Source organism: Cricetulus griseus, chromosome 3, assembly GCF_003668045.3.
Source record: "Cricetulus griseus strain 17A/GY chromosome 3, alternate assembly CriGri-PICRH-1.0, whole genome shotgun sequence".
NCBI lineage: Eukaryota > Metazoa > Chordata > Mammalia > Rodentia > Cricetidae > Cricetulus > Cricetulus griseus.
In genome coordinates this window covers 52177824-52194917 of record NC_048596.1, presented here as the reverse complement: position 1 = coordinate 52194917, position 17094 = coordinate 52177824, and the positions used below count along the sequence as shown (strand labels likewise).

General features: G+C 56.7%; 2 protein-coding genes across 7 annotated transcripts in view; one reads left to right on the top strand and one right to left on the bottom strand.

Annotated features, from left to right (window-relative positions):
• The first annotated feature begins 763 nt into the window (after positions 1–763).
• Positions 764–7716, top strand: Rcor2 (REST corepressor 2). Its single transcript, XM_027408411.2, has 12 exons — positions 764–1662; positions 2304–2360; positions 2632–2712; positions 2958–3010; positions 3100–3261; positions 3372–3496; positions 3605–3674; positions 3752–3967; positions 5166–5243; positions 6144–6201; positions 6317–6546; positions 6636–7716. The coding sequence occupies exons 1-12, from the start codon at positions 1536–1538 to the stop codon at positions 6948–6950; spliced, it is 1572 nt and encodes a 523-aa protein (XP_027264212.1). The 5' UTR covers positions 764–1535; the 3' UTR covers positions 6951–7716.
• The window catches only part of Mark2 (microtubule affinity regulating kinase 2), a 67447-nt gene continuing 58049 nt past the window's right edge, over positions 7697–17094 (bottom strand). Inside the window, exons 11-19 of one of the 6 annotated variants that reach the window (XM_027408404.2) lie at positions 16912–17024; positions 15757–15889; positions 15355–15527; positions 15063–15160; positions 14136–14297; positions 13334–13591; positions 12368–12394; positions 10379–10423; positions 7697–9769 (exon numbers count right to left, since the gene is read on the bottom strand). In XM_027408404.2, the coding sequence (XP_027264205.1) occupies positions 9409–9769; positions 10379–10423; positions 12368–12394; positions 13334–13591; positions 14136–14297; positions 15063–15160; positions 15355–15527; positions 15757–15889; positions 16912–17024 (1370 nt within the window). In that variant the 3' untranslated portion in view covers positions 7697–9408. Of the gene's footprint in view, positions 9770–10378; positions 10424–11468; positions 11637–12367; positions 12395–13333; positions 13592–14135; positions 14298–15062; positions 15161–15354; positions 15528–15756; positions 15890–16911; positions 17025–17094 lie in introns of all 6 variants that reach the window. The other 5 variants (XM_027408403.2, XM_027408405.2, XM_027408407.2 and 2 more) reach the window with 5 other exon arrangements.

Below are 17094 nucleotides of genomic sequence, written 5' to 3'. Positions count from 1 at the left end.
CTGGCAGGGTGGCTGGGTCTGGCTTTGAAAGTCTCTGCCCACCCCCTCCCCCAACTCCGTCTGTGCCTCCCAACCGGCTTCCCTGTCTGTCACTCTGCCCGTGCCTGTCCGGGGGGAGGGGGATGCTGCTTCCAGCTGGGGTGACAGTGAATCTAGCGGGGAGCTCTCCCCCTTCAGCCCAGACCTTGCCCTATAGCTTCCATACCCATTCCTCTTTGGTACCACTGTTTTGGGGCGCAGACTACAGCAGTTAAGAGACACTGGGGTGACCTCTGGGGACCCACAGATCCAGCAGAAGTCAGGTCCTGGCCCAGTAGCTCTTGGAGAGAAATTCATCTCGTGCCTGTCCGGCCTCCCATCCGTTTTGGCCCCCAAGGGCGCATGGAAGGGGGGGTACCCCTGTGGAAGGGGGGGCAGGGAGTTCCTTGGCAGGAAGAGAAATGGAAGGAAAAGCTGGGCTCCACCCGGGCGGGCGGTCAGGCGGCCTCTGGGCCCCCGGGGCAGACCACAGTAATCGGAGCCCACTAGTGAGTGAGCCGGTGTGCTTGTGGGTGGGGCTGACCCCGGGGCTTCTCCTGGGGGGGGGGTACTGAGGTCTACCCAGAGAGGCCAAGTCTGAGAGCCCAGAGACACCAGGGGCGCTCCCTGGGGGGGGGTACGCATGCCCCATCCTGGTCCTGACCCCACCCCCTGGAGGTCTAGCCCCGGCCCTAGGCCCCGCCCCCAGGGCCCTCCCTCCCACCCCAGGGCCAGATGTTCAGCTGGCGGAGGCATCGACTGGGGGAGGGGTGCTGAGGCCGCAGCCGGCACTACTTCCCTGCCAGCAGCTTCATTGTGTGCGCGAGGAGCGAGCGGCGGCGGAGAGCGGGCGAGCGAGCGAGCGGCGGTAGCGCGAGCGCGGCGGGGCGAGCGAGCGAGCGAGCGAGCGAGCGCGCTGGGGAGGGTGCGAGGCGGCGCCCGCGGCTGCGCTCCGCCCGCCTCCCGGCAACTCTGCTCCAGCGCCGCACGCCGTGCGCGCCGTCCCGCCGCCGGGGCCCCAGCGGGCTGGCGTGGCTGCCGTGGGGTCCGGCCGGGCAGGATCCCCCCACTGGGGACCGGGCATCCTCGGCACAGCTGAGGGGCGCGGAGCCCGCAGCGGCGGCCACTGTGCGGCAGCCCTCGCCGGCCGAACGGCGTGGGTAGGCGCGCAGCGCGGCTCCGGGGCTCCCCGAGGGCAGCGCGCCCCGACTCCTCCCGGGGGAGCCCCAACCCCGAGGGGCGCACGGAGCGAGTGTGCCCCCGGCTGCGCTGTCCCCCACGTACCCCCCACTTCTTCACAAACTTTTCAGCCGTCCTCGTCGTGGGGGTCTCAGTGAGCGCCAGGGCAGCCCTCCGGGGCCCCGACCTCTCGGACCCTAGCCACGCTGACCTCCCGCCTCTCGTAGCCTCAGTGGCGACCTCTCCAGGCCGGGCCGGGCGCGGCACTCGAGGCAAGCGCGGCAAGCTCCGACGCTCTCCAAAGGCTCCCGCGCCCCCCGGGGCAGCCGGGCGGGGTAATGCCCTCGGTGATGGAGAAGCCCAGTGCGGGCTCCGGGATCCTGTCCCGAAGTCGGGCCAAGACGGCACCCAACGGCGGACAGCCGCACTCGGAGGATGACAGCAGCGAGGAGGAGCACTCGCACGGTGAGCCCGGTGGCCTAGGGTTAAAGGCGCGCTGGTCCGGGGAGGGGACACGGAGGGTGGGGAAGGGGAGAGGTGCAAACCACAGATGGTTTCCGCCGCTCCTGAATTTCAGCCTTTGCTTTCTCATGCTTGGGGCTGCCGGCACAGGGAATCAACAGCCTGGGCCGCTGGCCACCTACCTCCCCTTTGCCCTCAGTCCCCGAGGGAGCTTAGGGCGCCTCACTTGGAGGTATTGGACCACCTTGCAGAGGACTGAGGCCTGATTGGATCAGGGGCTGGAAAGACACCTCCATGCGGAGCTGTGAAGCTCATGTGGTGGGGAGGAGCCCCGGGTTCCCTGCAAGGATGTGGTCCAGGTCTAGGGGCAGCTCTCCAAGCCTCCACCCCCCAACCAGAACAAAGCACTTTGCTCTGGCCTGGGCTTTAAAACTGCCCTCTTAGCCCCCCTCCCCCCATGGCCATGACTAGGCAGGGTCTCTCTTCCAGTCCCCTCTGGAGGGACTATCAGGGAAAAGTGACTCTCCCAGGTGGTGGGGGCCCTAAGTGGTCAGAAAGGAGAACTCCAGATCAGCCACCTCCCCCGCCAGCCATATCCTCCCCCCACTTCCCTGGAGTCTTGACTGCCTCCCCTGGCTCCACAGACAGCATGATCCGTGTTGGAACCAATTACCAAGCAGTAATTCCGGAGTGCAAGCCTGGTGAGTGGCAGGACAGACTTGGAGGGAGGGGTGGAGGCTGATGGCTTGGCCTGCAGCCCCACCTGGGAACTCTTGGCTGGCTTCTGCTTGAGGGACAGGCGGTGGGCGGGGTGGGTGGCCCCGTGGCACTGTTACTTTTCCTGCTCTGCCTTCCTGTCTGGGTCTCTGCTCCTCCTTCCCTCCTGGGCCTCACCTCTCAGACTGACTGTATTGCTTAGTGGTCTTCTGTCCCTGAGTGCTACAAAGCTAATTCTACTCTTCTGCCTTTCAGAGAGCCCAGCGCGCTATAGCAACAAGGAGTTGAAGGGGATGCTGGTGTGGTCACCCAACCACTGTGTATCAGATGCCAAACGTGAGTGGGGTGGGCCCCGGTCAGGCTCAATCTTGGGAGCAGAGCTCCAGCTCCTGCCCTCCCCAGGCCAGCTCTTCCTTAGAAGTGGGCTGCTAGTCCCACCTACATGGAAGTCTGTGGTAGGCGCATTGCCATAGCATAGGAGCTTGAGACTAGCTGGGCAATATGAAGAATGGGGCTGTAGTCTGACAGTGGTCCTTGCTTTGGGGGCTTACCCTCTGTGACCCCACTCCTTCCCCCTGCAGTGGACAAGTACATTGCCATGGCCAAGGAGAAGCATGGCTACAACATTGAGCAGGTGGGCTGGAGGTCCTGAGGGATGGGAGTGGGACAGGGTAGAGCAGTACTTGGGGGGGCAGAACCTGAGCTGCTTCTGTCCTGGCCCAGGCACTCGGCATGCTTCTGTGGCATAAACATGATGTGGAAAAATCTCTGGCTGATCTAGCCAACTTCACCCCCTTCCCTGATGAGTGGACAGTGGAGGACAAGGTGCTGTTTGAACAGGCCTTTGGTTTCCATGGCAAGTGCTTCCAGCGGATCCAGCAGATGGTAGGACTGTGTCCATGGCCCATTGAGAGCTCCTCAGCCCTTCAGTCCCAGACAGAGTACTTGGGGCTGGAGTCTCAGGTGGACTCCTGTTTCTGGCCTTGCCTCCCCAGCTACCTGACAAGCTGATTCCCAGCCTGGTGAAGTATTACTACTCTTGGAAGAAGACCCGGAGTCGAACTAGTGTGATGGACAGGCAGGCCAGGCGGCTGGGTGGCCGAAAGGACAAAGAAGACAGGTGGGGGTGGGAGTTGCTTGTGGGGGCGGGGCGGGGGGGAGTGTTGGGGGGGTGTTAGTATTTTTGGTTGGGCCTTCCCTCATTTTCTCCCTGGATCTGTGTCAGCAGTGATGAGCTTGAAGAGGGACGAGGAGCTGTGAGTGAGGGAGAGCCAGACACTGGAGACCCCAAGCGAGAGGTGAGGTCCCAGCTGCTCTGTCTTGCCCACCCCTCAATTGGCCTCAGATGTACACAGTGCTCTTTATGTCCCTTCAGCCTCTGCCAGCTCGACCTCTGAATGCACGGCCTGGTCCTGGGAAGAAGGAGATTCAGGTGTCTCAGTACCGCCATCACCCACTACGAACTCGGAGACGTCCGCCCAAGGGCATGTACCTGAGTCCTGAAGGCCTCACTGCAGTATCAGGAAGCCCAGACCTTGCTAACCTCACACTCCGAGGTCTTGACTCACAGCTCATCTCTCTTAAGCGCCAGGTGGGGGCCCAAGGAAAGGGGACCGTGCAGAGGGGATCGTCAGGTCCCGAGACCTGTGAGGTGTAAGGGAAATGGTGCAGTGCCAAGCTTAGCTCTGTCCTACTGCCAAGGATTCAGGATAACTTGACATTCTTTTCTGTTTTGTGTGTGTTCAGGCGTGCACATGTATGTATGTTAGGTGCATGAGTACGTGTGCCTTGGTGTTTATGTGGCTCTCTATTTCTACCTTTACATGAGTTCTGGGGAACAAACTCAAGCTGTGGGGCTTTGTGGCAAGTACTTTTACCTGCCTGTCTGGCCAGCTACCTGGCCTTTTTTCTGGGGGAATGGGGAACAGGGTCTCATCTGTTCCAGGCTAGTCTCAAACTTGCTCTGTAATAGAGGGTAACCTTGGATTTCTGACTCCTGCCTCCACCTCCTGCCCCCAGTGCTAGGATTACAGGCATGTACTATCATGCCTGTTACTGAAGTGCTGGGGAGCATGCATACTGGGCAAGCACTATCAACTGAGCTCCTCTTTAGCTCGGCTGCTGTCATGGACTACATAGTGAATTTGAGGCGATCTGGGGACCTTAACTCGTTTGTTTTGTCATTATTTTGTATGTGGGGCAAGGGCTCACACATGCCATAGTGCGGAGGTCAGACAACTTGTGGAGTTGGTTCTTTCTACTAGGTAGGTCCTGGGAATCAAACTCAGGTCAGGATTGGTGGCAATCGTGGTATGCAAGAAGTATGTGTGTGTCTGTGATACATGTATAGACATGGGTGCCATGTGCTCACAGTGCTTGTCTCCTTCCCTTACATGAGTTCTGGGGATCAAACTCAGGTCGTCAGGCTTTGTGGCAAGCACTTTTACCTGTCTGTTTTACCCTGTTGCCTCCTTGCAAGCCCCAAGACATGGTCTCAAAGAAAGCTGTGGCAAGCACCAGTAATCTCAGCACGTGGGAGGCAGAGGCAGGAGAATTAGGAGTTCAAGGCTAGTCTCAGCTCTATAGCAAGTTTGAGGACATCGTGGGCTGTGGTTCCCTCAAATAAAAAAAAAAGTAAAAAGGACAAAAAACCCAAAGAAACAATAATGTCCCACCAACATGGGCAAACCATCATGAGGGAGGAAGGACTGGGGGCTGGGGGGTGGAGGTGGGGGTGGTCGTCGTCTCTGGGGATGCAGAGGTTCATGCTCTCTCCTTGGCCTTTATAGGTTCAGAGCATGAAGCAGACCAATAGCAGCCTCCGCCAAGCACTAGAGGGTGGCATTGACCCTCTCCGTCCCCCTGAGGTAAGGCTGTTATGTTTATTTGTGTGCAAAAGGGGGTTTTCCTTAGAGTCAGGACAGAAATGAGCAGGTCTGCCTAGGAAGACTTTTTTTTTTTTTTTTTTTTTTTTTTTTTTTTGAGACAGGGTTTCTCTGTGGCTTTGGAGGCTGTCCTGGAACTAGCTCTTGTAGACCAGGCTGGTCTCGAACTCACAGAGATCCGCCTGCCTCTGCCTCCCGAGTGCTGGGATTAAAGGCCTGCGCCACCAATGCCCGCCTAGGAAGACGTTTTTACAAAACACTTTTCCACATTTATTAACTTAAGTGGGGTGGCAGGTGACATATGCCGTATGTGGAGGCTGGAGGATAATTTGTAGGGTAATTTGGTTGTCTCTTTCCATGTTGTGGATCCTGGGGATCAAACTCAGGTCATCAAGCTTGATGGCAGAAGCCTTTACCTGCTGAGACAGCTAACCAGCCCCACATATATTTTAATTTATTTTTGGTCTTTGAGACAGGGTTTCTCTGTGTAGCCGTGGCTGTCTGGAACTCACTCTGGAGACCAGGCCGGCCTTGAACTCAGAGATCTGCCTGCCTCTGCCTCCTGAGAGCTGAGATTAAAGGTGTGTGCCACCACTGACTGGCATATTTTTAAAGATTATTTCTTTTCATGTGTATGAATGTTTGTCTATGACTTTGTTAGTGCAACACATGTATACATGTTGTCTATGGAGGCCACAAGAGGGCACCAGATACCCTGGAGCTGGAGTTTCAGATGGCTGTGAGCATCCATGTAGGTGCTGGGAACTGAGCACAGGTTCTCTGCTCAAGCAGCCAGTGTTCTTAACCACCGAACCATCTCTGTCCCCTCCCTCCCTTTACATAGTTTTAGTATAACAGTTATTTATATTTCTTGCTTTTCAGGCCAATACTAAGTTCAACTCCCGCTGGACCACAGATGAGCAACTTCTGGCTGTACAAGGTGGGTCAGAATGGAGAACCCTAGAGACTTCTTACCTCTCCAGGAGTTGAAGTGGAGGGGAAGTAAATAGTTCTGGCGGGCATTTACAGTCTGCTGCCCTTTTTGACCCTTACAGCTATTCGTAGATATGGCAAAGACTTTGGGGCTATTGCAGAGGTGATTGGGAACAAGACTCTGACCCAAGTGAAGACCTTCTTTGTGAGCTACCGTCGCCGCTTCAATCTGGAGGAGGTGCTGCAGGAATGGGAAGCTGAGCAGGATGGGGCCCCTGCAGCTCCAGTCCCCATGGAAGAGGCCAGGCGAGGGGCCCCCGTGCCAGCCCCAACCTTAGAAGAAGATGATGAGGTAAGGGGGGGGTATTTTCAGAGGAGAGGCGAGTCTCTAGGGCTGCCAAGCATGTGGAGCAGCCTCCTCACCCTTTTCTCTTCCCTCAGGTGCAGATTACATCTGTCTCAACATCAGTACCTCGATCAGTGCCCCCTGCACCGCCCCCGCCGCCACCACCCACCTCGCTCTCCCAGCCACCTCCACTGCTGAGGCCACCTCTGCCCACAGCTCCCACACTGCTCCGCCAGCCACCCCCCTTGCAACAGGGCCGCTTCCTGCAGCCCCGGCTGGCCCCCAACCAGCCCCCCCCACCTCTCATCCGCCCTGCCCTGGCTGCCTCTCGCCACAGTGCCCGCCCTGGTCCTCAGCCTCCACCTACCCTGGTTGGCGCCCCCTTGGAGCCCCCTGCACCCTCAATTTGAGTCCTGGATCCTTCACTGCCCAAGGGCTCCTGGTCCCTAGCATCACTAAGGACAGACGGGACTAGGGCTTTTGCCAGGTCTTTCAAAGACCCAGAGCTGCCAGTTGGCACAGCTTGGACCTGTGGGTTCTGCATGTGTTCCTGGCAGCTGAGCTTGTCAACCCCCAGCCAGGGGCTAGAGCTCTGAGGGCCTGCAGGGACTCTGCTTCCTGGCTGTGACTGGAATGGCTGCCTCCTTGCCTGCCTGCCTGCCTGCCTGCCTGCCAAGGGCTTGGCCTCTGGGCCTACCCTTGTGTGGAGGTAGTGACTTTAGCATGGGGGTGGGGGAGAGGACAGTTGGGGTATTAGCTGGCCTCATTCACCTTTCCCTCCTTTTAGCAATAAGTCAGGTGCAGTGGGGAGGGGATTGGGGTGGGAGTGGCAGAGACCTGGTAGGAAGAATGTTGAGCAGCTGTGAGGGGGCCACTTTGTCCACCCCCAAGAAGCTTGCATTAAGGAGGGTTAGGGACTTAACACAGACATGGGTTTATTTTTCAACATTTTTAAAAAAGAAATAAATGCAACCTCTTAATGTATGAGTCTTCATGTCTTTGTGAGGGTGGAAGGGAACTGGTCACTCAGTGATGGCCTCCCCCAGGACCTAGACCAGTAACCAGTTCTGTCCTGCAAGGTAGGCAGTAGGCCACATCTTGCCCAGGGGGTTACTGGGTCCGGGCCTGGCAGGGAGAAGGAACAGGAGACGGCAGCTCAGATTCCAAACATTCTCTTTATTACGTGTTTGATCCAGAGGAGAAACTAAGTGCAGGGTAGGGGAAGAGGGGGCTAGGCAGGGAGGGGCCACCTTGCCTGGGTGCCCCAGCCCCCACCCCATTTGCTGGGAGCCAAGCCATGCCCTCCTGGCCCCCTTGGAGCACCCGGGCTGTTCCATAGGGCAAGAGGGGGAAGGAGGAGCCCTTGGTCTGAGCCATAGCCAGTGGAGCACGGGGCTGGAGGGTTGAGGTTGGCAAGGTCCCTTCCTGGAACCCAAGGACTCAACATGTAGCTGAGTCTGGCCTGGTCTGGGAGCCAGGGTGATGAATGGGTGGGGGTGGGGGTGACACAAAGACACTGGGGCTAAAGGTGGAGTCATTGTAAATCAAAGAAAAAAAATAAAATAAAAAATAAAACCCATCACAAAAAAAAAAAAAAAAATGTACAACTCAGGTGAGGGCAGGGGCAGCCTCTGTAAGACTCCCCCAATTTCTCAAGAACTGAAACAGCAGAGAAATAAATTAAGGGATGCAGTGGCCGCCACCAGCCAAGCGCCTAGAGCCACCCATTCATACACTGGCCTTGGAGGTTAGCAAGCGGGAGTCACTTTGCCCCACCCTATGGAGGACAGAGGCTCCTGGACCTGCCGCCCAATCCAGCCTTCCGCCAGGCAGCCATGGAGGCCCTGGACAGTCTCCTGAGAGGAGGGGCGGCAGCGCCAGGAAGAAAAGGCAAGGCTGAGAGATGAGAACGGTGCCCAGATTAATGCCAAGGAAGGGAGAGCAGTGGGGGGTGGTGGTGGTGAGGGGCTGTGCTTTCAGACAAAGACGCCCAGAACGGAGAAGCCTGTGTCCCTGTTCCCAAGCGGCCCCCTGGAGGCTGAGAGCCCATGGTCCAACACCCTCCCCTCTCCCAGTACTGGGGTCAGCCCTGCCTTCCGCTAGAAAGGTGGGAGAAGATGGCACAGACTTCTGAGGAGGGGAACAAATATCCCCACAGCAGCTCATTGAAGGAAATGCCCAGCTCTGGGGAAGGAGAGCAGAGGATATGGTATGGAGGGAGCCAGGGTCCCACCGCTCACCCTCGCCAAGGCTGTGCAGTACCCCACCGGGCCCCAGTAAAGGCCTGTAGCCCAAAGGCCTGGGGGCAGGGGAAGGCCACCTCTGGTGGGTCGCTTGGAGGGGAAAGAAGTCGGGAGAGGGGAGAAGCCCAAAGTGGGCCTGGCGGAGGGCCTGCCAGGGAACTCCACCACTCTTGCCTGAGAGTGTTCCAGCCCTGAGCCACCCTCCCAGGAACCCCCAGATCCAGTCTTGACTGTCCCAATGGGGCAGGGAGGGAAGGTGGCCGCTGGCAAATTTTTTTTTTTCTTTTTTTTCTTTTTGGTAATAAAAATTTTCTTGGTTTAGGCGAAATACTCTGTGCAACCGCAGTACCGAGGGGGAGCCCTGCCCCCCCACCCCTTCCCTTGCCTCCTGTAGGGGAAGAGGGGAAGGAGGGACTTCTGGGCAGGGGTGAATGTGAGGGAAGAAGAACCATTTCCTATCCCCCACAAACATGGAAGAAAAAAACTGAGAAGGGCCTGGAAGGGGACAAGTGCCAGCAAGGGAGACACACCAATTCATCCTGCAGTTTCTCCCGGGGGGATGCAGGGTTGGCGCAAGAAGCCAAGTCCACTGGTGGGTCTCTGCTGCCCCCCTCCTGACAGCCTGTTAAAGCTTCAGCTCGTTGGCTATTTTGGAGGCAATGTTTTTGAAGGCCATGGAAGTGCCCGATATCCGCTTAAATCGAACACCATTGAGAGACAACCGAGGCAGTTTGCACACCTCCATCTCCCACTGCACAAAGTTCTCGTGGCCTGGGGTGCCATGCATGCACAGCAGCATGTATCGCTCGTGCAGCTCGCTTTGGCAGCTGTTGGCGTCCAGCACCTTGCGGATCTCCCGCATCATCTCGTTGGGCTCCATAGAGCTCGTGGTCTTCATGCTCCAGGTGAAGCGCAGGGAACGAGGCTTGGCCTCCCGAAACTCTTCCTTTTCCTTGTCATTGCCTCCACTGCCGACCACGTGAGGTCTGTGGAGAGGTAGAGGGGGGTAAGACGGGGGCTGAGACTTCCTACCCATCAAAGAACCACCCTGGCAGACAGACCCTGAGGCCAGAGAGGAAAGCAGGAAGCAGTGCAGCAACAGCTGGAAGAGGGAGCAGCTAGTCCCTTGTCCCGGACAGACGGACGGATGGCACATGGGACACGGGAGGCCTCTGGCTCTTGTCTCTCAGGATGGAGGGTGAGAAGAGGCCAGTTGGGGTAGGATGACAGTTCCATGCTGTTAACTGGTTCTTTTCTTGGGGATCAGGCAGGAAACAAGTGCACTGAGCAGCACCAAGCAGACTGTCCTCCGTGAGGATGATGAGGCTGAGCAGCAAGGCCAGGAGGGTGGGAACCTGAGCGCCCTGCCCTGCCAGGGCTCTGGCTCCATAATGCACCAGGACCTGAGGCAGGGCCCAGAACTGCTGCAGGTAGGCGTGGGAAAGGGAAATCTCTGAGGAAAGGGAGCTCCCAAGAGGGAAGCAGGGCAGAATTGCCAGAGAAAGAGCCAGTGGCAGGAGGAAGAGAGGAGCAGGAAGCTGTGGCAAGCCCGGTGGCCTGGGCAGGGCCAGTAGTGCTGGCTCCAGCCCTCTCACCTGAGCGTCTCCACTCGGTCTTTGCTTTCAGGTTCATTCAGGTTCCTCAAAAAACAGAGCGAGGGAGAGTTTAGTCTGGGATCTCTCGCTCCTTCCACCCTGCAGACCCAGGTGAGGTTGGGTCTAGGGACATGCCACCAGTGGGTGGGCAGGACCCAAACCCAAAAGCTACTTGCCAGTCATCTACAGGCCAACAAGGCTTGGCAGTGCCTCACACTGGCAGCTTGACTGCCCCTTTCTGACAGGGAGCCCCAGCAGGGGGCTGTCCCTCCCCACATTCCCAGAGATCTGTGCTGGTGGAAGGAGCCTCAGCTCTGGGGGAGGAGGGTGTGGCTGTACAGGCACATGTACCCAGCACACAGCCCAGTGCCAGCAGCTTCCCTTCCAGCCCACAGCCAGGCTCAAGATCACTACTGGAATGGGGGCTGGGAACAATTTTTGTGCCAATAACCAAGGTGTCAGAATGAAGATGGGGTAAAGGCCATTCTGTCTCTGTCTTGGAAGAGAGACTGTGAAAGCCTCTTGGAGCCTTCACTGTGTCAAAACCTGAAGTTGTTAGGTAGACACCTGGGGTAGATGTCTGTGGCCCAGTGGGCAAGGCCACTGTGCTGCTACCTCCCCCATTGCTGGCTGCCAAGGCTGGCTGCTCACACAAGGCAAGGGCTGGGCAGGGCCCTGGGGAGGTGAGAAAGAGGTCTGGCCCCGCTGAGCGGCTTCTCCAGCTCCTGCCAGGAAGATGAGTGCCCGGAGCTGGGATTCTGGGGGCTGCAGGGGAGAGGAGGGACAAGAAGGAGGAGAGAGCAGCAGCAGCACATGTAAAAGGAGCAAGAAGACACAAGACACAGATGCCACGGAGCACACTGTGAGCAGGGCCCGCGTGTGCAAAGGATGGGGCTCCAGCTGCTCTCTCCAGGCCCCTATGGGGCAGGCCCTGCCAGCCATGCAGTGAGCTGGGGTGGGGTGGGTGGGTAGGGATGTCTCAAGATCCCATCTGGCCCATCTATCCCTCATCTGGGGAGCCAAGGCACCTGCCAAGCAAATCCAGAGCTCCCAATCTGGCCCTCAGTCTGCAGCTCAGTACCTGGCGTACCTAGGCCTGCAGAGGACATGGCCAGGCTGAACAAGCCAGGCTCTGTCCCAGGAAGGGAGATGCAGGAGCAGGGTGTGGACCTCCTGCTGTTCCACCAGGGCCTGGCGGCAGAATGACCCCTGCCTGAGAATATCCAGCTCTTGGCTCTTTGGCAGGCTCAGGCGACATCTGGAGGAAACAGCCCAGAGGAGAGCAGCGTAAGCGCCCAGATGCTGTGCCAGGGTGGGCTGGGTCAGTTCTGCAGAACCCACCAGAAGGGGGCGCTGTACTACATCTATGAGGCAAAGGCTTTTGGGGCCTGGAGGAGTCAGGCTAGCCAAGGGACCCTAATGTCCCTATAGTACCTCCAAAGTCCTGTCATGCCACAGTACAGGGGAAATAAGTCACAGCCCTGAGGTTCAGCAAGCCCAGGACACCCCCAAATGAGACATCATTCCAGATGCGCCTCAAACCCGTGGAGGTTACTTGTAGCACATGCACACAACAGGGGAAAGGGCGAGAAAGGGAGCCCAATGTGACCCAAACCTGGTTGGGTATCAGGAGACAATCTTAAAGGGAGAATCCTGAGGTCTCTTCTCTTCTGAGGGCATGTGCCTGCTGACCAAGGGAGGCCCTCACTTTCAAAGCCATTTCCTCTGAGGGACCCAAAATATCCTCTCGGGAGAACATGTATTCCAAGTCCTGCCAGTGTGAAGGGGCAGGAAGGTCAGCTTAGGGCTGAGACCCCTCCAGAGAAGTCTTCATCCCTTTAAGATAGCAGACAGGAAGTCCACATATACAGGGTCAGCAGAAAGACAGGAAGCATCAGCCAACAGGGGAGTTAGTGACGGAGGCAGGACAAAGACCCAGAAAGACAGACAGACAGACAGACACACACACACAGAGGGCTCAACGCCTACCTTCTGGCAAACCTGAAAGACAGATTTCTAAAAAAAAACAAACAAAAAAGACAAAATAAAAAAAGAAATAAAAAAAACCCCAATCAAACAAACAAACAAAAAACAAAAAACCAACAAGACGGCATGTGGGTGAGCAGGTGGGAGTGGGCTTTTCAGGTTCAGAAGAGCCGCTCAGCGAGACTAGAGGCCTGGACTTGGTCTGTTCGCCCCTGCAGCCTCCCCTGTGTCTGGCGGCTTGGATGGGTGAAGGACAAGCAGCAGGGATGGGCGGGCTGGCTCTCAAGAAGCCCCACCTGGTTCTGAACAGTTTAGCCTCCAGGGTTGAACAGGGACAGAGTACCCCAGGAGATCCGATGGCTGAGCCATCTCAGGCCACTCATCTCTGTGATGGGGGCTCAGGCTAGAGAAGCCTCATGAAGACATCTCCCAACTGGGTCTAGGCCAGGAAGGCACTGGAACCCTGGCACTGCAAGAGAGGCTCCTGCAGCCCTCAGCAGCTATTTCATTTATGGGCTTTGCACTGGGAAGCCCTGGGGCAGAAGAACATAGCTAGAGCCAGACACAATCTACCTAAGGGTGGGTAAACAGGGGAAGGAGGTCAAAGGGGGCAAGAATAGACTAGGAAAATCTTTCAACCCAGCCTGGCTCATGCCTCATGACTTTGCAGCTGCGTCACCAAATATAAGTTTCCATGGGAACCCAGGAGAGAAGAGGGGGGCTTTTATTTTAGCATCTGAGTTCACACTCCCCTAGAGAGGAGGCGGCATCGCCCATCTGCTTGGGGCCATCAAATGAGGGGTGCCTGAGATGCGCTGGGGAAAGGCCTAAGAGGATGAGTCTAGGTGCCTGAGATGCTGAGAACAACCCTATTTCTCAGTCCTGCTGAGGCACCAGCCCCAGCTCTGTTGTCCCCACCCCACCCCCATCCCCATTTAAGTGGGAAGGCCTGGCTCCAGCCCCTCTCACCTGCGGACAAACTTGGAGGTGAACTTGCTGAAGATGCTTCCAGAGGCCCCCCGCCTGCCCTGGCTGTGGCCAGAGGGAGAGGCTGGGGTCACACCGTAGGGCAGGTTCTGCTGGTCCCGCACCTGCCGGAGCTGCCCAGCATGGAAGGTGCTTCGACTGGACACACCCCGGGGGAAATTAGTTCGGTCTGGGGCTCCACCACTGCTGCTGATGTTGTGGGCGGAGGGGGAGGCGACAGGGACACGCTGGGGGGCTGTGCTATGGGAAAGAGGTAGGGGCAAAGGCACACGTCAGGTACAGGGAGCTACCAGTACTGAGCACATGCAGGCCCTGGGATGGGGTTGGGAATGCTAGGGCAAAGCAGCCATCACGCACGGAGGACACAGAAGGGAGGGACTGACCACTGAGGACAGTAGTGAGATGGTCTGGGGAGGGGAGACAAGGAGGACCCATGTACGTAAGCAGCACAGGCTGGAAAGAGTTGGCCCTGGACCTGCAAGGGGACAAGGAGAACCCTCAAGAGCTGAGTGTCCCTAAGGAAAGCTATGAAGGTTCAGAGGAGAACAAAACATCTTCCCTCTGGAGCTTCAGGACAGCTTCCTGCACTCCTGTTCTGAGGGGGCTAGAGGGAAAAGGGCATTATTATCATTTGTGTCCTCTTATTTTCTGGTTGTAGGCAACAGAGCTATTTCTTGTAGCTAAGATGATAAAAATGAAGCAGGTCCTCTAGGTAGGAAGATACTGTAGGGCAGGGGTGGGACAGGCCAGGGGACAAGTGCATTAGCTACCCCAGCACACTTGCCTGGGCCGAGGCACCTCACAGTTACTCTCCGTGGGGGGCAACCCAGAGGCCTTGTTGGGGTGTACGGAGGCAGACATGGATTTCTGGTGCTGGCGGGGCCGGGCCGCAGAGACTGCGGCAGAAGCAGAAGCCGTGGAGGCCCGGGACCCTGGCATGGTTAGGCTAGGAGACAAAAGCAGCGGAAAGGCCCGGATTAAGGGTGAGGTAAGAGTCTGGGTTAGGAAGCAAGGGCAGGGCCAGGGTCAGAGCTGTAGCCTCAGCAGATGCAGGTCAGGCCCCGGGAGCGGCTCCAGGCCAGTGAGAGCTAAGGACAAGCCATTGGAAGTGGAGGGCAAGGTCAGTAAGCAGCCAGGGAGGCCACAGCCTAGGAAGAGAAAACCAAAAATGAGGGAAAGCTGACAGGAAGCCACACTGGTCTCCCAGGAAATGTGAGAACAAGGATTTTCCCTTTATACAAAGGACAGGATGTTACTGAGGAGAAAACTTTCATTAAGCTCAAAAGAGATGGAACCAGTAATGTAACACACTAAGCAAGGTGGCAGGCAAGGTGGGGAACTCTGCTTCTGAGGCCACAATAAAACCCTCACTGGGGAGTCCCCCCATTGGTACTCTGGGCTCTGTCTTCTGACGGGGCCCCAAACACAAAGCCGTATGGTACCTAGACAGATGGACAATTCTGGACTTGGTGTGGTCAAGAAGCAGGATGACTGATGCTCACTGGTACCCTATGCTTGGCAAATGTCAAGGAGCAGAGGACAGGAGGAAGGATGGCAATGGTGCGGGAGGGTGGATGGCTAGACTGGACAGGGCCAGGACGGGACTCCAGGGACATCACTCTGGAGAGGCAGAAGATGATGCCACTGACAGGTGTCACTGCCCACTGTGAGAAATGGCCGCAAGAGCAAGGCACGCAGTCCAGGTACTCACCTGTCTTTACCATTCTGGATAGAGGACTGGCCAAGGCTAGCCCTGTCCAAAAGTGGGGAGTTCCTGCTTCGGTTTGTGCTGGTGGAGAGGACGCTGTTCTGTGAGGAAGGGAGGGCAAGAACTGTCTCACAGGAGCCAGGGATGTTCCCCAGGGCCACTGAAGGCCCCTGTCCCAAGCTGCTCTGTAGCCTACTTTCTATAGTAAGCTCAGGTACAGCCAAGGGCCAGGCCTCACCAAGGAAGATCAGAAGACAGGGAGACCAGGGCTGAGCGGTGGTAGCTCATGGCTTACTGTGGAGGGGGTAGGAGTGGTCTTCTTCCTCTCTACGCCAGGCAGAGGGCTGGCAGGCACTTTGGCGGTGCTGCTGGCTTTCCGCCCCGTCTCATCCTCAGGCCGCTTATTTTCTGCATTGTTACTCTGGGTCTTCTTAGAGTAGGAATTTGAGGTGGGAATGGCAGGGACGGCTATGGGGCAAAAAGTGAAATGTGTAAGAGTAGGAGTCTGCCTGAAGACCCATGACATGCTTGCCACTTCCTTACCACCACGGTCCCATTTCCCAGAAGTGGGGGCAAGTTAGTAACTGGCCCATGGCCAAGCTATTATGAAGGAGCCGAACCAGGACTGAAATGTAACTCAACCTATGAGGGTTCAGGAGAAAGCAGTCTCTGACATGCAATTCCCAAGAGCACGTACCCTGGTCGCTGGAGCGTCGCTGCTTAGGGTTGGCAGAGACACTGCGCTGAACCTTGTGGGATGGAGATGGGGCACTACTGTTGGTCAGATCAGCTGAAGGCCGGGGCTTCAAAGTGATGGTGTCACCTTCCAGCTACAAGAACAGAAAACATGGCTTCAAAAGAGAGTGAAAATCCTGAGGAGATTCCTCCAGATGGACATATTTGCATGTTCCACCCTACCCTAACACACAGAGACGTCATCCTACATGTTCCACCTGCCCTAACACACAGAGACGTCATCCTACATGTTCCACCTGCCCTAACACACAGAGACGTCATCCTACATGTTCCACCTGCCCTAACACACAGAGACGTCATCCTACATGTTCCACCTGCCCTAACACATAAGAGACTTCATCCCATATGACTAATATAGACAGATGCCCCAGATCACACATACTCTGATACAGACAGGAACAAACACACCAAAGACACACCTCAGAAAGTCACCTTTTCCTCAGAGAGGGCTACTCATGCCTGCATACCTAGAGACACACACATGCACAAGAACACACACACATTCAGACTAAGAGACCCATCCCACAGAGAAACTGGGGCTCATGCCAAGTGCCATGGCCATCTCTAAAACAGGTTCAAGTGATAACCAAGAGAGACCCCCCCCCCCCCAACCAGGGCAGGAGGCTGTGAGTACAGGTGGGCACTTAAAACCCAAACTAGCAAAATAACAATCATAAAGCTTCCAAATCCATAGCCAAGACAGACATGTGGCGCAAAGAAACATATCTAGCCAGACAGAAGACCCAGAAAGAGGCAATACATTGGGGAAGCTTCCTGTAAAACAGACATAGATACAACAGAAACCTAGAGATGGACACTTCCAGAAAGATAAACAAAAGATACTGGGCCTATACAGAACTTCCAGCCAGACCACCTTAGCCCTTTTCAATCAACACAACGAGCCACCTCAATGCACCCATCAGAGGCCAGGCCTGGCCTAGTCCCACCTCCTGCTCTTTCACTGAGGGCCTTATCCACCATGGCAGAGGGTGATATGTATTTATGGTACCAGTTTCTGTCCTCACTAGGGGCTAAAGACTGGGTGCCACCCATAGCACAGGTGGCAGGTCAGGGCATGAGAATGAAAAGCACACACCTCAGAGCTCTTGTAGCCTAGAAGCAGATAGGTGGCCATCACTTCGTTGTACCTCTGTCCCACCAGTGAGTCCTGGATCTCTTCTCGTGTGTAACCCATTGACACCATCAACTCTGGTGGTTGGGGGAGGGGAGGACAGTTAAGGCTGGAGGTCTTCATCTGTGGGCAGGCTCCAGCTCCCAG

Excerpts from the sequence above, each read along its gene's own strand:
- Rcor2 (XM_027408411.2), top strand. The coding sequence starts at position 1,536 with ATGCCCTCGGTGATGGAGAAGCCCAGTGCGGGCTCCGGGATCCTGTCC. Across the intron at positions 2,713-2,957 it reads CTGTGTATCAGATGCCAAAC|TGGACAAGTACATTGCCATG; the intron begins GTGAGTGGGGTG and ends TTCCCCCTGCAG. Across the intron at positions 3,497-3,604 it reads CGAAAGGACAAAGAAGACAG|TGATGAGCTTGAAGAGGGAC; the intron begins GTGGGGGTGGGA and ends CTGTGTCAGCAG.